Source organism: Oryza sativa, chromosome 10, assembly GCF_034140825.1.
Source record: "Oryza sativa Japonica Group chromosome 10, ASM3414082v1".
In the NCBI taxonomy this organism is placed as follows: domain Eukaryota; kingdom Viridiplantae; phylum Streptophyta; class Magnoliopsida; order Poales; family Poaceae; genus Oryza; species Oryza sativa.
In genome coordinates this window covers 4,061,470-4,084,125 of record NC_089044.1, presented here as the reverse complement: position 1 = coordinate 4,084,125, position 22,656 = coordinate 4,061,470, and the positions used below count along the sequence as shown (strand labels likewise).

The following is a 22,656-nucleotide window of genomic DNA, read 5'->3' as shown; positions in this document are numbered from 1 at the left end:
AATTACACCATAATTTAACAATGTGATGCTACAGTAAACATTTGCTAATGACGGATTAATTAGGCTTAATAAATTTATCTCACAGTTTACAGGCAGAATCTGTAATTTGTTTTATTAGTAGCCTTATATTTTTGAACGGAGGGAGTAAACACACTGTTGCAAATACCATGCATAAGAAGTCCCCAACATTCATTGGAGGGAATAACCACTAAGCAGTTGAATCAGTTTCAAAAAAGTTGACTCGAGCCTTACACAGCTTCACATACATTATTTAAACGGAGGAAGATGGCAGCTGGATGATCACACTTCACTATATAGAGAAAATATCAAGTGAGCAAGGAAATCAAAGATCGGCAGAGGAGAACGACAACATACAATGATGTCTTTACGTCAAGAAAACATAGCCATGTCGACGTCGACAACGCCATTGATCGTCTTAGTGTTGCAACTGCTGCTAATTGCATCGACGGATTCCTCCAGATCAGCTACTGCTGGTGAGAGTGTGACCATGATGGCCGGTTGCCCGGGCAACTGCGGCGGCGTGGGCATCCCTTACCCCTTCGGCATCGGCGCCGGCTGCTTCCGGCGAGGCTTCGAGATCATCTGCAACGACGACGATGCGGCGCCGTTCCTCGCCGGCAGCGGCGGCAGCCTCATCCCGGTCAGCGACCTCTCCTTCGACCCGCCGGAGGCCCGCGTGATGCTGCCCATCGGGTGGCAGTGCTTCAACTCCTCCGACAAGGTGGACGGCTACCGCGGCCCCAGGGTGGATTTCAACCGGGACGGCGCGTACCGCGTCTCGCACACCCGCAGCCACCTCGTCGTCCTCGGCTGCAACACGCTGGCCTACGTCGGGACCCAGCACCGGCCCGGGGTCGTGGACAGTGACTACGACCACGCCTCCTACACCGGCTGCCTCTGCTACTGCAACGACTCCAGCAGCGCGGTGAGCGGCGACTGCGACGGCGTCGGCTGCTGCCAGGTCGACATCCCGCCGGACATCACCGACAACACGGTGAGCTTCGACGGCACCTACTCCCATAAGAGAAACCTCAACTTCAGCCCCTGCGACTACGCCTTCCTGGTGGAGAAGGACAACTACACCTTCAGCACCGCCGACCTGAGGATGGACAAGAACCGGACCATGCCGGTGAGGCTGGACTGGGCCATCCGCGACAACCTGACGTGCAGCCAGGCGAGGAAGACGGCGGCGCAGGTCGGCGGCTACGCCTGCGTCAGCGACAACAGCGACTGTCACGACTCGACCAACGGACCGGGATACGTTTGTAAATGCAACAGTGGATATGATGGCAATCCCTACCTCCCCAATGGTTGCATCGGTATGTTTGTTAATTACTACTGTACTCTATATGTGTTATCATATACAACTAGTCTTCCAGTTCCATAATTCTCGATGTTTTACACAATGGCACGGTCTTCGAAATATATTTGTTGACCATATTTATTTAATTATTATAATATATACAATAACTAAATGCATGTTTAGTTTTTATGACAGTATTTTGAAAGATAAATCCATATATGTTCTAGTTCCTTTAAACAAAATAATTTTAAAATTATTCATAGTCAAAATTATAAAAGGTTAACCTTAGCCTTATCCAAATCGTCGAAAATTATGTAACCGGAGGGAGTACACTTCTGGCGCTTAACATTTGTTTGTAAATACAAGCGTTTTTAACTACTACTTCCCTCACACAATTTTCACTTAATCTTTGCGTGAATCACCCATCTCCATCGATTTCACTGCCTCCCAAAGACGCTCCACCTTGAGGTACTACTTATTAGGATATACGAGTACTACTAATTAACATGCCCATATGTTATAACGGACTAGGCCCATATATAATTACGGATATGCTATAGAAGATTGATTGAGGACAAAACATTGTATATGGTGGTTCTTTACATGCCGTGCGTGACCGGGGTGGATGCTTGCATACTCTTGACGACTGTCATTGTCTTCGAAACTATATCTATGGCCTCTTTAGTTTGCATGTTGTCTATTACTATATCGATGCATGATTAATTAATTTTCACCACAGTATATATATGATCAGCTAATCGTTATGCCGGATATACTTGATGTACAAATTAACACAGATATTGATGAGTGCCTACACCCGGAGTTGTACACGTGCTTTGGTGACTGCCGGAACTTGCCGGGTTCCTATGAATGCGGGTGTCCCAAGGGGTCCCACAGTGCTGATCCATACAGTCAATAGTGCATCCAAAATTTTCCTCTCCCTGCACAGATCGTTGTAGGTATGTGTGCGTATATTCGATCTCATCGTCCACTTCGTATAATAATGTCAATCAATGTTAATTAGTTTTACATTGGAAATTTGTAGAGTGTGTATTCAACACGCAGAAGTATACATTCAATTGAAAATCAAACAAAAATATGACAAGAAATTTTGATTAATCATTTAACAGTGCATGATTTGCGAATTTTGTATATATGTCATGCAGATGAATGTGAGATAGTTTTATTACAATGAGCGTCAATAGTATTATGCTATATATGAATTTATGGTATTCAATAACCATACAATATTCCTATCTAGTATTGTTTTTTTATTCCATTCATAAAAATACTAGATAGGAATAATATTTAATTTGCTTGAGTTACTACAAGTTCAGTTCAACTTCCACAAGAACGATCAACAATATGTACATATATTTACATGCACGGGAAACTATTCTAATCTCTCGAGGGGATATTCCCTCGTTTCCTCAAAAACCATCTAAACGGTTATGAAAAATTCTGAAAAAAAATTGACAACATTCATACAACACATACATACAACTTCACAAAATCTTAAGTCCAAACTCAACTCACACGTCGAGATATAAAAAAGACAAATTCAGCTTATGAATAGTAGCGTACTGTTTATATCTAAATTTGTCTTTTTTTTTCTCGATGTGTAGATCGAATTTGAACATGAATTTTGGTGAACTAGTAGGTATTATTATACTCTACATTGTCAATTTTTTTTAGAATTTTTCACAACTATTTGCATCGAATTTGGAAGAAAAAGGTATACGAGGGGATATCCCCTCGAGGGATTAGAATCCACTCCCTACATGCACTAGATGCGCATGCATTTGCTGCATCAAACATATATATCCTTATCTTACTTTATATTAAGTTATATATATATATATATATATATATATATATATATATATATATATATATATATCAATGTTCACAATCAGTACGGTAGCATTAATTAACACATAGGACACACACATATATATGCATGGCAAAAAATAGTCATTTGCTTGGATCCATTCCATGTGGACTGTAATTTTTGAAGCCAAGGAAAAACAGCAACATATGGATGGTCTATTGTGTACTCCCTCCATCAACAAATATAAAGGATTTTGGGCACCTTTGGAGAGATTAAGAATTGGGAGAAAAGACTACAATGCCTCTCAATAAGTGAGAATGCCTCTCAATAAGTGAGGACGGTTGGATAGGGGAGGGTAGTTGGAGTTAAGATAGGAAAAAATTGGAAGAATGATAATTGATAAGACAAGTAGTGTTCATTGTGAAGTGCCTTATAGGACAAATGGAGAGGGTCAAGGTCCATTATGTTTATCAATGGAGGGAGTAGTATCAAAAAATATATATCAAGTGATTTGTAAGAGATAAAATGTAGATGGTGCATGTGGCGAGTGGCAAACGGGCACATATTTAATTCATGTTCGTAGAACTATTTCAATCGAAATCATTGTTATACTATTTATCAAATTGCTAAACATATTGATATCCTCATATATTATTGTTTTGTAATGTAGGTGTGGTAGGTGGTCTTTTCATCGCAGCAGTGTTCATATTCATTGCACTTCTTCGTAGAGAAAAACAAAAGATGAAAGAATTTTTCAAAAAGAATGGAGGCCCTATATTGGAAAAGGTTAACAATATCAAGCTATATAAAAAGGAGGATCTTAAGCCAATATTGAAAAATGCCAATGTGATTGGAAAGGGTGGCTTCGGTGAGGTCTACAAGGGGCATATTGGAGATAGTAATCAATTAGTTGCAGTGAAGAAGCCAATTCATGTTAGTTTGGAAAAAAGGGACCAATTTGCAAATGAAGTTATCATTCAATCTCGAGTCATCCACAAGAACATTGTCAAGCTCATAGGTTGCTGCCTAGAGGTTGATATCCCAATTTTGGTCTATGAGTTTGTCTCAAAAGGTAGCCTCGAAGACATTCTCCATGGCAGCAACAGAGTTCCTCTCAATTTGGATCAACGTTTGCATATTGCTGCAGAATCAGCAGAAGGTCTAGCTTATATGCACTCCAAAACAAGCACTACCATCCTGCATGGTGATGTGAAACCTGCTAATATACTTTTAAATGATGACCTTCTACCAAAGATCTCCGACTTCGGTATATCAAGGTTGCTTGCCATGGATCATGACCACACAATGTCTATCATTGGTGATACGAGTTATATGGATCCAGTGTATTGTCAGACAGGTCTTCTAACCGACAAGAGCGATGTTTATAGTTTTGGAGTTGTGCTGTTGGAGCTCATTACAAGGAAGAAGGCCTCACACTCTGACAACAATGGCTTACGTCAGAATTTTATTGATGCTTACACAAGTGGGAAGACAGTGACGGAGCTTGTTGATGAGGAAATTGCAACGACAAATGATGTTGACATACTTGTTAATCTAGCAGGCATGGTTGTGCAGTGTCTAAATCGTGAGGTGGATCAAAGACCAGAGATGACAGATATAGCAGAGCGTCTTCACAACATGGCTAAGAGAGTGCATAGTAATTAAATAGAATTATCATACAGATCATTGTGGAGATTATGGGTACTATATACCAACACGGCCAGACTATCCAACTGGTTGCAGGGGATATATTATGTATATAGAATAGGGGACATATCCGGTGAAAACCATCAAATAAGTGAAAACTTATGAAAACCATATCTAAAAGTCTTGTAAATTCATGAAAAAATTACTAGAGATAGGTATAGGCATGAAATACATTCATACCAAATCTCAAGTTCAAACTCTACTTCATTTAAGAGAAACAAAAAAGACAAATTTGAGGTGAATAGTAACAGAAAACTATTCACCCGAAATTTGTCTTTTTTGTTTCTCTCAAATGAAGTTGAGTTTTAACTTGAGATTTGGTATGAATGTATTTCATGCCTATACCTATCTCTAGTAATGTTTTCATGAATTTACAAAACTTTTAGATATGGTTTTCACGTGTTTTAACTTATTTGATGGTTTTCACTGGATATTCCCCCATATAGAAGTGGAATATGTAAAGGATTAGGACTCAGGTATTACATACTTGTGTATCAAGAAAATGACCTGTAATCCTGATTCGATAAGTTTGTAAAGTAGTTCTAGGAGATTCAAACCATATTACGTTAAATCTCTATATTGTAAACATGTCTCCTCCGCCTATATAAGGAGGGCAGGGCGTCTCCTCCGCCAATATAAGGAGGGCAGGGCGTCCCCTGAGGGCATAAGCACACCCAAGATCATCAAATCAATACTAAACCTGGCGGGTACAATACCCAAAAAGGAGTACGGTAGTTATGATTAAATGGAAATAAAAAACGTGGAGAAGCTTTGTTAAAAGAATTACTCATCTGGAAGCAACGCGAGATCGGTGGGTGGCTGTGAAGCTTTGTTTAGTAATCAACGCGCAAAGGGCTCTTTAGTAATTCTAACAATTTAAATATGTTTCTGAGATGAGAATGTATTATTATGTGCTTTAGCACATCACATGGTCCAGGCTGCTGGAATGCCATATTGTCATCTTCTAAAGATAGCATGATAATTAGAATGTTAAAGATGCTTTGTTTTCCTTCCTAAAATGTTTTAGTCAGCATTACAGAATTATAACATCATTTATTTCTGTGTATTACACTACGACAAAAACAATTTTTCATGGCATCACCTTATAATTTTCGCTGGCGGCCATACGCAAAAACCGCTAGCAAAAATGTAATGAGGGTTGGGGGGCTGTGGACTGCCAGCGAAAATCAATTTTCGTTGGTGGCCACGCTAAGAGATCCGCCATAAAAAAACCGTATTTTTCGAGGCGGACCTCTTAAGTGACCACCAGCGAAAATTTTTGCTGGCGGTCCCTAAACACATCCACCAGGAAAAACATGGCCACCCTTAAAAAAAAGCATTTAAACCTAGCTGTCTCCACCCACACATTAATATCCCTCTCCTCCTCTGTCTCCTCACCCACGCCTCTATCTCTTCTCCTCTCAACCCACCCACCACCACATTCTCCCTCCCTCCCCATCGGCAGCGGCGGCGGGTCTAGCAACAGCGGCTTCGGCGGCGGCGCACGGTGGGGAGGACAGCGGCTCCAGCGGCGGCGGCAGGGAGGTCAGCGGCTGCGAAGATGGCTCACGGCGTCGGCTCATGGAGGGGGCGGTGGTGTGGTGGAGGGAGCAATAGATCCAGCGGCTGTGACGGCGGCTCTCGGCGTCGGCTCAGGGAGATGGTTCTGGTGGAGGTTCCGGCGGGCTCAGCGGCGTGTCTCAGTGACGACGACGACGTGAGCGATGGGTCCGGCGGCGGGCTCTCCTCCCTCTCCCTCCTCCACTGCCGCCAGTTGCCGTCGCCACCACCGCCGTAGGCTGCCGCCAGCTCGGGGCCTGCCGGATCCAGCCGATGCGGCACCAGGAAGGCCGGATCCGCCGTCGCGACGACAGGGGTGGCTGGATCCGTCGCCACGACGACCTAGGAGGCCGGATCCGCCGCCGACACCGACGGGGGCAGCGCCACGATGATGACTTCAAATTTTTGTTAATGTATTGTTTTTTGTGATGCTTGAATGCTTGGGTGAATGGAAATTTTTTACTGTAAATTGTTGATGTAAATTTCTGTGAATTTTTGAATGCGTAGGTAAATTTCTGTGAAATTTTTTAATGGTGGAGTGTTGACGGAGACAGATGGAGCGTCGCTCGTCCGTCGTTTTTTTTAAACTTGGCCAGCATTTTCACTGGCGGCTAGCACAGTGTAACCCGCCAGCGAAAATGTATTTTCGCTAGCGGCCGTCTTAAGCTAACCGTTAGCGAAAATGGATTTTTGCTGGAGGCTAGCTTAAGACGACTGCTTGCAAAAATAAATTATCACTAGCGGTTGATAAATGCTAGCGAAGATCTTGATTTTCACTGGTCTTTTCTTTGTGGCGGTTTCAAATTCCGCCAGCGAAAATCTAAAATAGCCGCCACGAAAAATGGTTTTCGTAGTGGTGTTACCATTACTTTGGAGAAAGACCTACAAAAGTATCGCTTAGAATAGATAGTTTTATACTTACAAAGCATGTTATTTATTAATTCCTTGAATCTAGCTGAGTGCTATTCTGCTGCGGCCGGTTTGTCAATCTTTGCATTAGCTGTAGAACTTTGTTTTGTATCTTTGGTTGGGACCTGAATTCTCTTTGTAATATATTTGGCAGGTAATAACAAATGATGGAATGATTGCATTTTCACTGTGCTTAGGATGGATTCATCTTTAATGCTTATTTTCTATTCTTAAATAACAATGTTTTTCATGAGGATGTTGTGTTATATCCATAATCTAAATGTCACACGTTAGGTAAACCATATTATTATGTATCTCATTTGTTCCCTTTGTGTTACTCTAGGCTGGAGGCTATAGATTAATATTTCAGCCTTGAAACAGTGCAGGAGATTGTGGAGGCCACAATGACTTATGTTTCAGTTGCTTTTACCTCCAAATCTATGGCCATGTGGTGCTTTCCTTTTCATATAAATTTTAGTAAGCGGAAAATGGAATCTCAGCAATTTTCTCAAGATTTTCTTGAATTATGTTTCACCTTCCTTTGTACCACACAAGTTTATTGAATATTATATATTAGTGATCGAGTAACTATGTTACAAAGTTTCTAAAGTAATTAGGAATCTGTTTATGGCATAAAAATATATAGAAATGTACGTTTAAGTCATTTTTTAATGTTCATATAGTTATCTGCATTTTCTGTTGAAATGCATCTTTTCTTCTGTGCAGGGCGCTAGAGCATGGCTTCTGGGCAACTTGGTTCAAAAGGTAATTACTTTACTGGTTGTTCAATTGGTTCTTATGTTTGATTGCAAAAGGAAAATAAATTCTTTTCTGCACTTTTTTTCCCCTAAAAATATTATCTTATAGTGGGATTCTTACTTGAGACCCTGCATGGTGTGTATTTCCCTAGAAAGCAATATGTCATTTTCTCCTTACATAAGTTAAGGTCATAGATACATTTTTTTTAGAAAATAAGGTCATAGATACATATGCATATATACGTATGCATTTTTTTTACTAGAGTACATATATGAGCTTTTGTATGTAAATATATAATCGGTTTACCACAGCTAATATACATTGACAAACCTTTTGTATTTACAATCAACTATAACATAGCATATATGTATTTGTCAAGTATTATGCATTTGAGTAAAACATTTTTCCCACAAATGGTGGGTTTATTCACCTAGTCCCAACTCCCAACTTCAGTTCATGTGCTTATACTGACAATATTTTCTTATAGTGCAATTTATCTTTGACCTTTAGTTTGGCCTAAACAATATTTATTTGTATTTCTTTTAGAAAATAGATTAAAATCCAGCCTCTGCATCTACAATGGATGTACACAGCCTATTTAGGGTTAATTGAATCCATGCTAATGTAAATATGCCAAATTAGAAAAATACCACTACCATTTACAATATCGGCTACGTACGTTCTACTGGAATTTGAGGAAATTGAAACCATGCCACTTTGTCACGTTTTCCAGCCACTTTCTGTCATCCCCGTTAATCTGGCTAACTCCGGCAGCGAGCAACGGAGCAAGAAGCTGCGGAAGGAAGCGGAGATGAGCAAGAGCGGAAGGAAGCGGCTGTGCAAGGTGCTTAACTGCCGGAGGCTGTCGGACAAGGCGTGCACGCACGCGGCGGCGTTGGCGGGAGGGCACGCTGAGGCCACCGAGCTGCCGAGCAACAACGATGTGGTGGCGGCGCCAGCGGCCTTCTTCTCTGGGGCCGGTGGCTACGGCCCGCCCCGGAGAAGAAGACTTGCTAACTAACTAAATTTATAATAATTTCAAGCTACATAAATAAACTAGATAAATACTTATCTTAGTTAAGTAAAAATTACCTTAATACAGAGTAAAAATTGAGGAATGTAGTGATAGTGATGTTGGGATAGGGGGTGTTGGCACTCTCCGCCGGTTGGCGCCGCGGAGGTGCTCGACCTGCGTCCACAGCTCGCTGAGCTATCGCTGCTTGCTCATCCGCGACCGCCGCGTCGACTCCTTGTTTGACACCATCTGCCGCTGCCACCGCTGAAGCCATGCCCTGCAGGCCGTAGCTGCATCCTTCGGAGAGGGCTACGCGTAAGATGTCCGATGCTTTAGGGAAAAATCGGACGCTGACGTCATGCTGACGTTAGCGTCCGATTTACGTGCAAAACTACTTTTTAAACTGATTTTTCTCTTAAATTACTTATCTAAATCATGATCCGATTACACCATTAAATTCATTGTAATTAAATCTTCAAAACAAGACCACACATGGATATATTCCGATGAAAAAAAAATTAGCTTATTATTGAATTATTTTTAAATATTGCACGATGTTCCACCAGGTATATCGGAATTGTTTCGCTAAGTACATTGAAAATATTTCACTCGTTTAAATCTGGTGTTTGTTTCACCTTATATAAAAACAATGTTTCAGCAAATAGCGAAAGAATGTTTCAATTCACTGCAACATTAGATCTATACATAGTGAAACATTATAAGTACACTAGGTGGAACATTTTTCGGTGAAACAAAAAATGAAACGAATTCCCTTAATAGGAGGTTTCCAAAATATGTGGGTTTTTTGTTGCAATGAAATATTCCAGTTCACTGCAACATTAGATCTATATACAGTGGAACATTGCGAGTGCACTAGGTGAAACATTTTTTGCGAAACAAAAAAATAAACCAAATTCCATTAATAGAGGGTTTCCAAAATATGTGAGTGATTTATTGCAATAGCGTGTTCCACTGCAACATTTGATCCGTACACAGTGAAACATCATGAGTACACTAGCTGAAACATTGTAAAACTACTGGTTGAAACATCAAAGGAGACCGCATGCAACATTAAAAAAATCAATAAAAAATTAAAATATTTTTTGTCGAAATATAATCATGTGTGGTCTTGTTTTAAAGATTTAATTGTAACGAATTTAGTGGTGTAAACAGATCGTAGATTAAATAAATAGTTTACGATAAAAAATCTTCTGAAGAAATAAGAAAAGAAAAGATTCTTTGTATGCTGCAGTGACAGACAGCGTCCGATTTTTCTCCACCCCGCCGGTCGTCCAGGTGTGAGCATTTTCGGCATCCTTCCCCACCGTCAGAGCCCGAGCTAGGCGAGCCATTGCCGCCGCCACTGGAGCCAAGACGACCCGCGGCCGCTTCTTCCAAGATGCGCTCTAGCTCAAACACCGCCATCGCGGCGGCGTCGTCGTCGCTGGCGGCGAGCGGAGCCGTAGCTTCTTGGAACGGTGGCGCCGGCGCCGAAAAAGGGAGGGTTGGGAGGCGAGAGGAGGTGGAGGCTCGCCACCTCGCCATGGCCGCCATGGTGGTGGTACATGATGGGGTCAGCCGATCGATCTTGCTCTCTGTCTCTTCTTGGCTAATTAGAGCTGGCGCGGCTGCGGTCCAAGTCCGGGTCCGAGAAGGACGACATGGACCGCGTGGACAAGCAGCGGTTCCGCGTGCTCGCCGCCAGCGCGTCGCCGGGGGACGGACTGGAGCGTGGAGGGCCTGCCGTGTGCGGCGTCCAAGATCGCCACGCTGCGGATGAAGCTAGAGGAGGACGACCACGACTGACGACAGTGCCGGTGACGACGGCGACTTCGTGCGCAAGCAGCAGGCCCCGACCGGCACGCAAGGATAGAAAATGACGGGGATGACAGAAAGTGGATGGAAAACAGAACGGAGTGGCACGATTTTAATTTCCCCAGTGGCACATAGCCAATATCGTAAATAGTAGTGGTATTTTTTTAATTTGGCATATTTGTAGTGGCATATATACGGACACACATTTAAAGTATTAAATGTAAACTAATAACAAAACAAATTACAAATTCCGCCGGTAAACTGGAGACGAATCTATTAAATCTAATTAATCCGTCATTAGCAAATGTTTACCGTAGCACCACATTGTCAAATCATGGCGTAATTAGACTCAAAAGATTCGTCTCGCAATTTTACATGCAAATTGTGCAATTGGTTTTTTTTCCACATTTAATGCTTCATGTATGTATCCAAATATTTGATGTGAAGGAATTTTTAAAAGTTTGAAGGGAACTAAATACGGCCTCTGTTTAGTATCCTCAACCGCAAAATCGCATATATATCATACTCTAACTACTAAAACCATAGTAGGGTTTTGGGATTCGATTGCATAAAAAATTCAGAGTCCACCGAAATGGACGAATTTCGGAAATTCTGGATGAAATTTGATCAAATTTGAACCAAATTCTACTAAATGCATTTTAGAACCTAGGATATAGATCAAACTGATGATCATATAGATCAAAAGCTCATGTACCAGATGCTAATATCCATAGGCACATTTAACAATGTCAGTAATGAGAAAAATAAGACGTACAAATAAATATAGAGAAAATCCATAAAATATAATCGACAAGCACCCTAATCCCAGAATGCCATTGACGAACGCAACTTCCATTCAATACCATCATACAAGACTTTTTCTCTCAAAAATGCCATCGCCGTCAACCTACCGTCGATGTACACCATTTATAATTGTTAGAATGACCGAATTACCCTCAGTTCATAATATATCCTCCCAATTCACACACTCGAAAAAAAATAAAATGCAAAAAAAAAAAACACCACAGCGGCTCCTAACCCTAAGATCCAGCCGGCTCGCCCCGGCAGCGGCGCAGCTCTCCCGGTCGGCGGCGGCGATGCAGCTCTCCAAATCGGCGACGGCGGCGAGGCGGAGTCCACGGCAACAGCGCGCCGCAATGCCCAACGCGGTGGTCCCAGGTGGCGGCAGTGCACTGCGGCGTGACGGCTCTGGTGCGGGACAGGGTGCAACGCGCGGGAGGCCAAGAAGGCACGGTGGGGCCCGCCTAGTTGGTAGCGGCACGCGATCGGCGATGATGGAGGCGTAGTCCTGCTGTGGCGTGGTGGGGCGCGACCGTGCGGCGACGACGTTTCGTCACACAGCGGTCAGGCGCAAGCGCAGGCGGTGGCGACCGTGCTCCCGGCGCGAGCACCACGCGGCATAGGCGCAGGACACGACAGCTGAGCGCGTTTGCGGCAGCCCGGCGGCGCGGCGCGGGCGCGGTATCCTGGTAGTGCGGTGCGTGCTGCTTTCGATTTTCTTTATTTTTCTTTTTTTTTCGTCTTCTTCTTCTTCTTCTTCTTCTTCTTCTTCTTCTTCTTCTTCTTGTTGCTCGCCATCGACGAAGGCTGCGGCCATGGAGGTGCAGTGCCCGGCCGGATCGGCTACAAGGTGGACGGTTGGCGCTGCAGGCGCGCAGGTGGTCGGCCCGGTGTGCGGTCATGGCGCTTCTCCCTTTGCTGCCGGCTCCTGCAGCCCTCGCACCGGCGCCTGGGACCCCCGCGCCCTCACGTGCGACCATCGCGCCATTTTTTTTCTTTTAGCATGGATTGGGAGGATATATTTTGGACTGAGGGTAATTTGGCCAAATTTATGGTTGTAACGGTGTGGAATGAATGGTAGGTGGACGGTGATGGTATTTCTGGGAGAAAAAGACTTATTGTATAATGGTATTTTCAGGAAGTTGTATTTGTTGATGATATTTCTGGGATTAGGATGATTGTCGATGGCATTTCATAGATTTTATCTAAAAAAAATTGAAAAGTAACTATACACGGCCAGAGTCGAATTCGACGTTTTCCTGGAGCTATGGGCTTATGGGGCTGGGCATGGCCTGGTCACTAGGCCGTTGTTGGGCCACACGGCACGCACATAGCCCTAGAATTTTTTTTATTTATAATTTTTTTTATTAAAAGTTTTACAAAAATAATTTTCCATTTTGAAAATTGACGGAAATAGTCGCCTACCGCCCTCTGGGAGGGCGATTTTTAAAAATCGCCCTCCCAGAGGGCGGCGAAAATGACGTGGCAGCCGGCCGTTCGCTCTCGGGCGACGGCCGTCAACTAAATTTGCAGGCGGCCCCCTTGCCGCCCTCCGCTAGGGCGATTTTATACTGTGCGGGGGGCCGCCTGCAAATGGGCGGCGAGGGGGGGCATGGAATTTTGCAGGCGGCCCCCTTGCCGCCCTCCGCTAGGGCGATTTTGCACTGTGCGGGGGGCCGCCTGCAAATGGGCGGCGAGGGGGCATGGAATTTTGCAGGCGGCCCCCTTGCCGCCCTGGGGGAGGGCGATTTTGTACTGTGCTCTATATTTTTTTTATATAAATATCAATAGTTAGCAAATCTTTTTATATTGAAAACTATACAAGATTAAAATCTCCAAGAATGGTAAAATACAATTTTATTATTTTTTAGGGCATATTTGGATTGTTACCGTACAAATATTTTGTTAGTGCCAAAATATAAGCAAGTTTTGGCACTACCAAATATTTGGTAAGGTAAAATTGCATTTGATCATATTTGGTTTGCTGCAAAAATGTAAAATTGTAGTGAAGAATGTTGTACATAATCTCAATTCTAGATTACATATTACCAATTAATAGGCTTCCATTTTCGTGTGTGGTGTGCTAGTGGGAAAGAAGATATGAAGAGGTTGCCTTCAGATTGTCAATTATATAGCGTCGTTTTCATTGCAATATATGTGACCTCAATGAGATACATTATTCATTAGATGTGACAAGACGATCACGCGTGGGCGTGATTCACTTTATGTCGACAGGCAGCGCCGAAAGTTGATAGTGATAACTCGAGCTGCCGCTTTTCATGTGTGCTGTTGTGGACTGTGCGCGCTACTGGATATGGCACTACCGTGAAGCGCCGAAAGTGTGTTGTTGTGAGCATAAGTTGTTCAAGCACCATATGAATGAAAAGATCTACGTAGACGAGACAAACACAAGTAGTACTGCAGTAGTAATAGCAAAAGTAGTACTGCTTTACAAGTTTGTAAGCCAAAAGAAACGGTCACATAAGGACTGAAGAGGTAGAACACTACTGACGAGGCCTCTTACCCCTGTCCCTCCTACCCTACGCCCTAATGTGCCCCTGGGAGTACGTGAGTCTGTCCGGGGGTACGGCACGGCCAACCCGTCCTGCCTGTACAGGTGTGACCTCTAGCTGCTCCTGAGTGTGCGCCTCTGGAGCTCCTCCAAGCTGAGAGGAGCCTAGTACGTCCTGGTGGTCTGAACCGTGCAAGTCGTCGTCGTAGAACTGGCTAGTAGAACCAGTCCTACCGGCGTGAGACGAAGAGGCCCCAGTACCGAAGATCCCGGCTGCATATCCTGCTGGACAAGGACCATCAGTTTTGTACAAGTATTTAACAGTAGTAATAAAAAGTAAAGTACCGTGTGGGCGAGGGATCGACGCTCCGTGAAAGGAAGAGCTGGCGAACGCGCCCGAAGAGGTGGCGAACGCCCCTGCGGAGCTCGTGGAAGAGCCGGTCGTGCCTGCGAACGCGCTCGAAGGCAGACGAGGTCCTGCGATGAGGAAACGTGCAGTTAAAACATGCTTGTTGTTCCTTCACCAGGTGGTCGCCTACCATCACTTGCCTGTCCAGATGGACTAGCATCTGCGCCGCTTGGAACTTCTGCATTTTTCGGGCATTTCTTGTAAGTATGGCCGCGCAGATCACACTTGCTGCAGCGTAAAGTCCTCCCACCTGCTTCTGACTCATCCATATCATTTCTGATGCGTCTAGTTTGGCGTCGACCCTTTTTCACCCTTAACTTAGATGGATCAGGAATATAAAAAACTTGGGCACTCAGCGTTGTGTAAGATCCTGAGATCCCGAACCCATATATTTCCTCACTCCATGTATGAAAGATTGCTTCTTTCCTGAAATAATTTGAGACGTACACATTGGGAGATATGCCACAATCACCGGCAGCAGCAAGAACGTGTGAGCAAGGAAGGTGATGAAGCTTCGGCTTCATACAACTGCAGGTACATCCACCATCCGCCTTCAAGACACATTCCTGCACGGCTTGCTTGCGATAGATACCACGCCTGCTCCTATCAACACACATTATTTCATACCGATGCACTTGTGTGCCTTGAGCAACAACTCTATGTCTCCGTGCCTTTTTGATTTTATCTTCCATGTACTTTGTCACTACGTTGCCAAACACTATGTTGTTATCGGCCATGGACGGACCAATTTTCTTGTATCGATCCCTAAAGTAGGCTTGCGTGCCGTGAAGGATGAATTCAACAATAGCAACCAATGGAAGTACCCGAACTCCTCGCATTACCCAGTTGTACACCTCTGCCAAATTGGTTGTCATTATGCCATACCGAGATCCATCGGTGTCGAACAATAGAGACCACTTCTCCTTAGGCTCATTCTCAATCCACTGACTGAAATTTCTGATGGACGACCCTGACCTCCTTCTCATTGTTGGTGGGTCATCATGTAATGCACCAAGAGGTATGGGAGGCTCGTCACCTTCAACTTGTGGTCTGCGAGATTGCTCGTCTGTTTGCTTCGTTGTCAACTCATCCAACTTGTCCCACAACTCATTAAATTTCTTCTCTTGGTTCTGTGCACAGAGCCTCTTAAATAGCTCCATAAGATGCTTGTTCTTGAATTGCTTGTAGAAATTTGCACCCATGTGACGTATGCACCACCGACTCCGAACATCAGGCCACTTAGCTGGAAGTCCCTTCTCATCCCAACCGTTCTGCAAGTAGTCAATAGCCCGCAACATACCCGCATGACGATCATGTATAAGGCAAACGTTGGGCCTCATACGCACCACTGCAATGTGCACTCTCTCTAGGAACCAGTACCAGCTTTCAGTGTTCTCACTCTCTACAAATGCAAAAGCCATAGGTAGAACCTGGTTGTTCCCATCACACCCAATTGCTGTCAATATCTGACCTCGGTATTTACCTGTCATAAAAGTTCCATCTATGCATAGAACAGGTCGACAATGCACAAAAGCAGTGATGCAAGCACCCAATGAGAAAAAGGCTCTTTGCAGCACACTCTTTGTTCGATCATCAACCGATGTAAATGTATGTAGGTCATAGTAAGTATTATTATTCCTCTGGGCAATTGTGGCTAACAAACGAGGCAAATTATCATAAGAAGCTTCAAATGTGCCATACCTCATCTCAATGATCTTTTGTTTGGCTCTCCAGGCCTTTGCATAGCTTATGGTGTACTTGAATTTGTTCTCGATGTGCCTAATAATTGATTTTGGTTCAAAGCCAATGTTACCAACAACACTGCTGTACATCTCACTTGCCACAAAAGCTGAAGTGATGTTTCGGTGATACTTCTCCACCCCTTGTAAGTAGCACTTGTGCTCGGTCACAATGCTAACTTTCCAATAATCATTCCATTTACCCTTATATGCATGGACACGCCACGGACAATCTTCCTTCATGCACCTCACTTCATACACATAATTTGTTGACTTGACCACCCTAAACTCTCTCTGCAATGAAACTGCCCAATGCTTCACCGCCTCCTTCATCTCATCCTTATGAGCATACCTTGCACCCTCAATTACCTCGTTCTCCTTATACTCCCAGGGTACATGATCACCCTCTGATATAACAAGTCCAGAGAAGTCCTCATTTGCCCAATCAGTGGCCATTACATCACCTTCTTCATCGGATGATGCGTCGTCCTCCGCTTGCTCATTATCCGAATCTTCCCTCTCCATTTCATCAACAATTATACCGACTCTCTCCCCCTCATCCGCCATGCCCATGGCCTGCTCCTCCCTTGGTTGATTTTCCTCATTTTCCATCGATGGTCCAACAACATCCCCTGCATTGCTAGGACCCTCCATATCTTCGGTTCGCATTGAAACATTTGTATCTTTCTCTTGTACCGACACAAATATAACGAGGGGCCATGACCGTTCAAAAGCCATTTCCACATACCGTCTCCAAGCAGCAGTGCTGTCCATCGGCATTAGTTCCCAAAAATAACCTTCTATTGCACGACTCACTACAACAGATACTGACATTGTGTAGACTTCTTGGTCTATTCTAAATCCTCTCAACAACCAACTATAAATTGACTGAAATGTTCTCTCCGCAGGCCTATCGATGCCCTTAGATGTCATTACAAAATCTGACAGATCAACACCATCTGGACCAAATCTAATATTTCCTTCACCGTGAACTATCTGAAATGTGACCTTACTTGACATTGTGCCTGATGAAAACATTAACTGCGTTAACCTCGCATTTCTGTACTACGCCCTAAGTTATATTCTCTACAATATTGTCCTCTAAATTTCTAAAAGTACGTTACATTCTCCAGATCAAACTAAACTACATCTTACAATTAACACTACTGTCTATGTCTCAATTCATACTATTATATTCTATGCTCTGGATCTACACATATGTGCTGTGTGCTACAGATGTGCTAAAATATATGGAACTAAAACTAAAACGCAACATATATACTCAAACATAACATATTAGTACAAATGCAAAAGATGTATGGGAGCATACCTGTGATGAAGTGAGTGAACCAGCAGGGCTTCGCCGCTCCCCTTTTGCTGCCCTCCCCTCTCTCTCTTTCATTTTTTTTGGATTTTTAGTGAATATAATGAAATTTCACAGAGGATGGACTGGGTTTTATAGGGGGGGCAAAAATCGCCCTCCCCCAGGGCGGCAAGGGGGCCGCCTGCAAAATTCCATGCCCCCTCGCCGCCCATTTGCAGGCGGCCCCCCGCACAGTACAAAATCGCCCTCGCGGAGGGCGGCAAGGGGGCCGCCTGCAAATTTCGTTGACGGCCGTCGCCCGAGAGCGAACGGCCGTCTGCCACGTCATTTTTGCCGCCCTCTGGGAAAAATCGCCCTCCCAGAGGGCGGTAGGCGATTATTTCCGTCAATTTTCAAAATGGAAAATTGTTTTTGTAAAACTTTTAATAAAAAAAATTATAAATAAAAAAAACTCCATAGCCCTAGGCCTTCTCTTCCTCCTTTCCACCTCTCTTTCCCTCTCGTTCGCCGCCGGAAGCTAGCGCCGCCTCGACTTCTCCGGCGGCTGAAGTCAGTGGCCGAAGGAGCGGCGGGGTGTTTTCCCGCCTCGAAAGCTCACCGCCGGCAGATCAGGCGGGAGAGAAGGCAACCGCCGTCGCCTCGGGAGCTCCGCGAGACGATCTCCGATGTCCGTGCCCTCCGTCAGTCTCCTCTTTCCCTCGTCGCTCCCGTCCACGCGAGCGGCGCCGCCTGTATCCTGCTGCTTCCTCGCTGCCGCATCCTCGCCCGTGACCACCCGTACGCATATCCTCGCCTTAACCTTCGTAGCAATTACAGTTTTGTTTCCGAAAATATCGGGGGTTCAACTGAGCCCCAATGCTTTTCGTGCTGCTACTGATGTGATTCCTTCGTCCCTCCACTACCTTGGTCAATCCAGTTCTGCATCGGTGAATGTCTGGGATGGCGGATGGGTCATTTCTTGATCGGATGGTGTCTCAACTTCGGTCAGCATGCAGGTGAATTTGTAGTCATCTTTTCTTTGTTCTTGATATGGAATTTTTCGGCATGCCATGAATCTTTTATTTGGAGAAATTGAAGGCATTTTTGGAGAATAGTGACACCAGAAATTCGGGATAGAAAAAAGGACCTATAGAAGTAGAGACAACAATGACTGCCATTTCGGCAAGAGATGTTTGCCTCATCAAACATCATATAGTATCTGTGAAATAATAAGGACCTAATATCGAACTAAAAGTCACACCATCTTTTTTAATCATGTCTGTTTTGATGAAATGGCAGGTACTACACTGGATATCCCAAGGATCTCGGGCCATCAAGAATTATACCATTCACGTCAGAGCGTCAATTCGTGCAGCTGTTGCATGAAGGCCGTCCAGTAGTTGTTGCCTTTACCATTAAGTATATCTACCCTTCCTTTGTTTGTTCTTGATTAAGAAGCACTGGCTGGAATATTTAGTCTCATAATAGTTAGTAGATTTGCACATAGTACACATAGTAATCCTCAAAATTGCTTCTGTAGGTGCACTTATACTCATCACCTTGACAAGGTACTGGAGGAGGCTGCTGCTACATTTCATCCACACGTAAAGTTTGTTCGAGTAAGCTACTTTCTTTAATTCTGCGGCCTTAATGTTCAAACACCATTGAATTGTTGTTAGAACACTAGTAATGTCACTATTTAGTTGGAAAAGGTGGATAACTACATGTTTAAATAGCACTGAAAGCCTTGCAAGTATAAAATATCAATTGATTTATAATTGTCTGCACAACATAATCTAGTGTAACCTCTGTGGATGTCCAGACTCCAAAATCCATAGACAAACTTAAGAGTTTCAATCTATTACTTTGTTTCGTGTTCACTCGTGAAATCCCTGTGCTTTATTTCTTAACATGTTTCCATATTTCTGTTGATATATTTATGTCCTGCTTTCTGTCTCATTCACAACACAAGCAGCTCTGTAGAGTGTTTAGATATGTAAATGGAATGAACCTTTATATAATTCTTGATTCTTGATAGATTTTATGAATAAAAATATGCTTGATCAATTCAAAGATGAAACATAACGCCTAGAAATCTTCAACTAATACTGTTCCATAAGGTTTGTATCATTTGTCAAATCATTCGATCGATTTTTGATTTCCTGTTTACTTTGGATGCTTCTCTATTTATATAATAGAATTTTCTAAGAAGTTAGATCATGCTGTTCATCCCGGTTATTACCATTTCATGGTGCTACTGCTGTCACCTGTTTTCTTTCCTTTTCTCTCAAGTCTCAAACAAGTAGACATTGAATATTTTTTCTGTGCTCAGGTTGAATGCCCAAAGTATCCCGGATTTTGCCTCACGAGGCAAAAGAATGAGTATCCGTTTATTGAAGTATTTTACAACCCAGAACAGGTTATAATTTGTGTACTTAACATTTTCTGGTTTCCATTTTGTCCTCTCAAATTTGTGGTGTACTTCCGTTTCATACTCTCGTCATTTTATTAACTTCCTCTGGCCATCTTAATGTGAGTCCGAGTGGCAATATGATAGATTATGGTGCTGATTATCTTGTTTTTTTTAGGAATATAAATATAAACAAATTCAATGGAAATTGTTCATTTTGACTTGTTGGATCTTTAGTGTACCTTTTCCTACAGGATCTTTACTTGACATCTATATTCCATATCTCTTGTTTCTGAGCGAACAGTTTAAGCATGACCTAATATAGTTTGCTCTGTCTCTTTATTTTACTTGAGATAGTATCTCTATTTCCCGCACTGGAAACAGAGTAACCTCCCATGGCTAAACAAATTCGTAGTTTGTTCCTAGATTTTTAAATATGGATCATTTTCTAATTATGAAATGCTTAGCTGTGTATACGCTGGGGTGAGATCAGCTACACGTGTGATGGATCCAACAGACACAACTGTTGCTTTCAGGAGACAATCTGTTGCACAGATAATTGCGAACAATTTCTGACGTGATGTGGTTGGCTAAGGCTGATTTAGGGAAGTAACTGCGGTTAGTGGGTTCCAGTTGTATAGGAATATAGGATTCTATCCAGGCATATCATATGGCACCAGGCATATCATAGGGCATATAATTAAGTCCATCTTGTTTATCCCTATGACTGAATTTTGTTTTACCTAAGCATCTTATTAGCCACTCCCTCTGTCCCAAAAATAAGCCAATCGAGGCAATGGGACGGAGGGAGTATGCATGAATAATTTTGACCTATGGTATTTGTAATGATTTGTTCTGCACTTTCTTAGGCTGCTAGCCCAGGAAAGGCGGTGGACCCTAATGTCACAAAGTACTCAGTGAAAGTTCTCCCTGTAAGTAAATTCCAAACTTATGGTACATAGTCCTTCAAATTTGAACTTTACTGCATGAGTGGTTTTAGTTACCGCAAAGAAGAGAATACTTGTCACTTGTCAGTCCTATGCTTCACAAACTGGCTGACGTTTTACAGTTGAACTGATGTGATGGTTTGTACTTTCTGCAGTTCAACTATGACCAGAGCGTGTATGGATTCCGGGAATACTTTAAGAAGCACGGATTCAAGTATTTTGAAACAAATTAGATCAACTATTGAAAATCGTTGTGATGAAACATGATACTAGTTAACAAACCATCTTTAGGACGTTCGTTCCGCCTATACTAGAACGCTCCTGTTAAAAGCTTGTCTGTATGTGCCTATGTGGCATTACCGTAAAATGCTTGCTAATCGGTTCTCAATGAAAGATGGCCAGGCAACTATCGATCTCCAGTCTGCAAAGACAATTAACACTGGATAGGTTCTATTTTGCTGCATGCCCATTTTTACTGTAATGACTAGGCTTTCAAATTCGGTTGTAAATTCAATGTCTTAATTAATGGCTTAGTATGCCTCAACCTTTGTTACATCCCTTGTGGAGTGCAGGGAAGCCGTTGAAGTCTATTAGTATTACATATTGGCATATTAGTCATGCAACAATGCCCACGTGTTTTTAGCATCGAATTGGACGTCGATTTTGATCAAGGGAATATTTAATAAGGGTGATTAAGGGAACATTTGCGTAACAAATACTCATCAGAAGTTAAGGGTGATTAGGGAAGATTTGCGCAACAAACACTACTCATCAGATCAGATGTAGCGAAGAGGATAAAGGGTGATTAAGGGAAGATGCCAGGTCTTTGGCAACCACCAAATAGAGTGAAGAAAATATACAGAAGCAGCGGCATCCATCAACCCAGCGGCGTGTTCACTTTGTTGCTCAAATCGACCTTATCAAATTTTGGTAATGCAAGTTTTGGTATAGTTTGGCACTACCAAATTTTGGTCGGGTTGGCTATGTTTTTAGTTTGATGTCTTTATCAAATTTTGGTATAGTTTTGAGAGGAATATTCTTTGATAGGGTACTAATGGTTGGAGTGTATTTAGTTTATTGCCCGACCAAATTTTTGTATTTTCAAATTTTGATAAGGTTCTAAGTGGCAACAAACTAAACATAGCCCTTTTGTTTGTTCGGCCTAGACGTGGTGGGCCGATTCGAGCACGGCAAACTTTGAGAGTAGAACTTCTCGCTTCTGATTATCAGTCATATCGTCCTTGAGCTGAACATGCAGGGAATAACTCGTCGAGTTCACTTGAAAGAATGGTGTCCATGCGAACTGACTAAGGAGAAGGGTGTTTAACAAGTGGCTATACGGATTAAAAGTCCAATAATGAACCCCGGCTATATATAGCTTTTTTTTTAAAAACACAGACAGCAAAATATTTGTGGGATGTTTTTTTTTTCGACGAATCGACGAGCCGCCAATTTCATTGAATAGAGTAGAAGAAAACTGTACAGGAACAAAATATTAAAAGCTTAGAACCGTGTCCCTATGCCCTTTGACTATTTACAGAGTTAGCCAAGTAGCGAGGTCTCTCGCACTCACCAGACCTCATGTCTTTGCTTCCTCCTTGTGCTGATTTCATCT

General features: G+C 43.1%; 2 protein-coding genes across 2 annotated transcripts; both read left to right on the top strand.

Annotated features, from left to right (window-relative positions):
• Positions 1 to 308: 308 nt before the first annotated feature.
• Positions 309 to 4,965, top strand: LOC107278104 (wall-associated receptor kinase 2). Its single transcript, XM_066304958.1, is given in 3 exon segments — positions 309 to 1,340; positions 2,122 to 2,283; positions 3,826 to 4,965. Coding segments are annotated over 3 exon segments (2,121 nt in total). The 5' UTR covers positions 309 to 376; the 3' UTR covers positions 4,821 to 4,965.
• A 13,207-nt stretch (positions 4,966 to 18,172) lies between these two features.
• On the top strand, positions 18,173 to 21,594 carry LOC107276212 (uncharacterized). The gene is made up of 7 exons (XM_015757768.3): positions 18,173 to 18,482; positions 18,622 to 18,700; positions 18,984 to 19,103; positions 19,225 to 19,303; positions 20,017 to 20,103; positions 20,964 to 21,026; positions 21,197 to 21,594. Exons 2-7 carry the CDS (start codon positions 18,636 to 18,638, stop codon positions 21,272 to 21,274), a joined length of 492 nt encoding a protein of 163 aa, XP_015613254.1. The 5' UTR covers positions 18,173 to 18,482; positions 18,622 to 18,635; the 3' UTR covers positions 21,275 to 21,594.
• Positions 21,595 to 22,656: the final 1,062 nt, after the last annotated feature.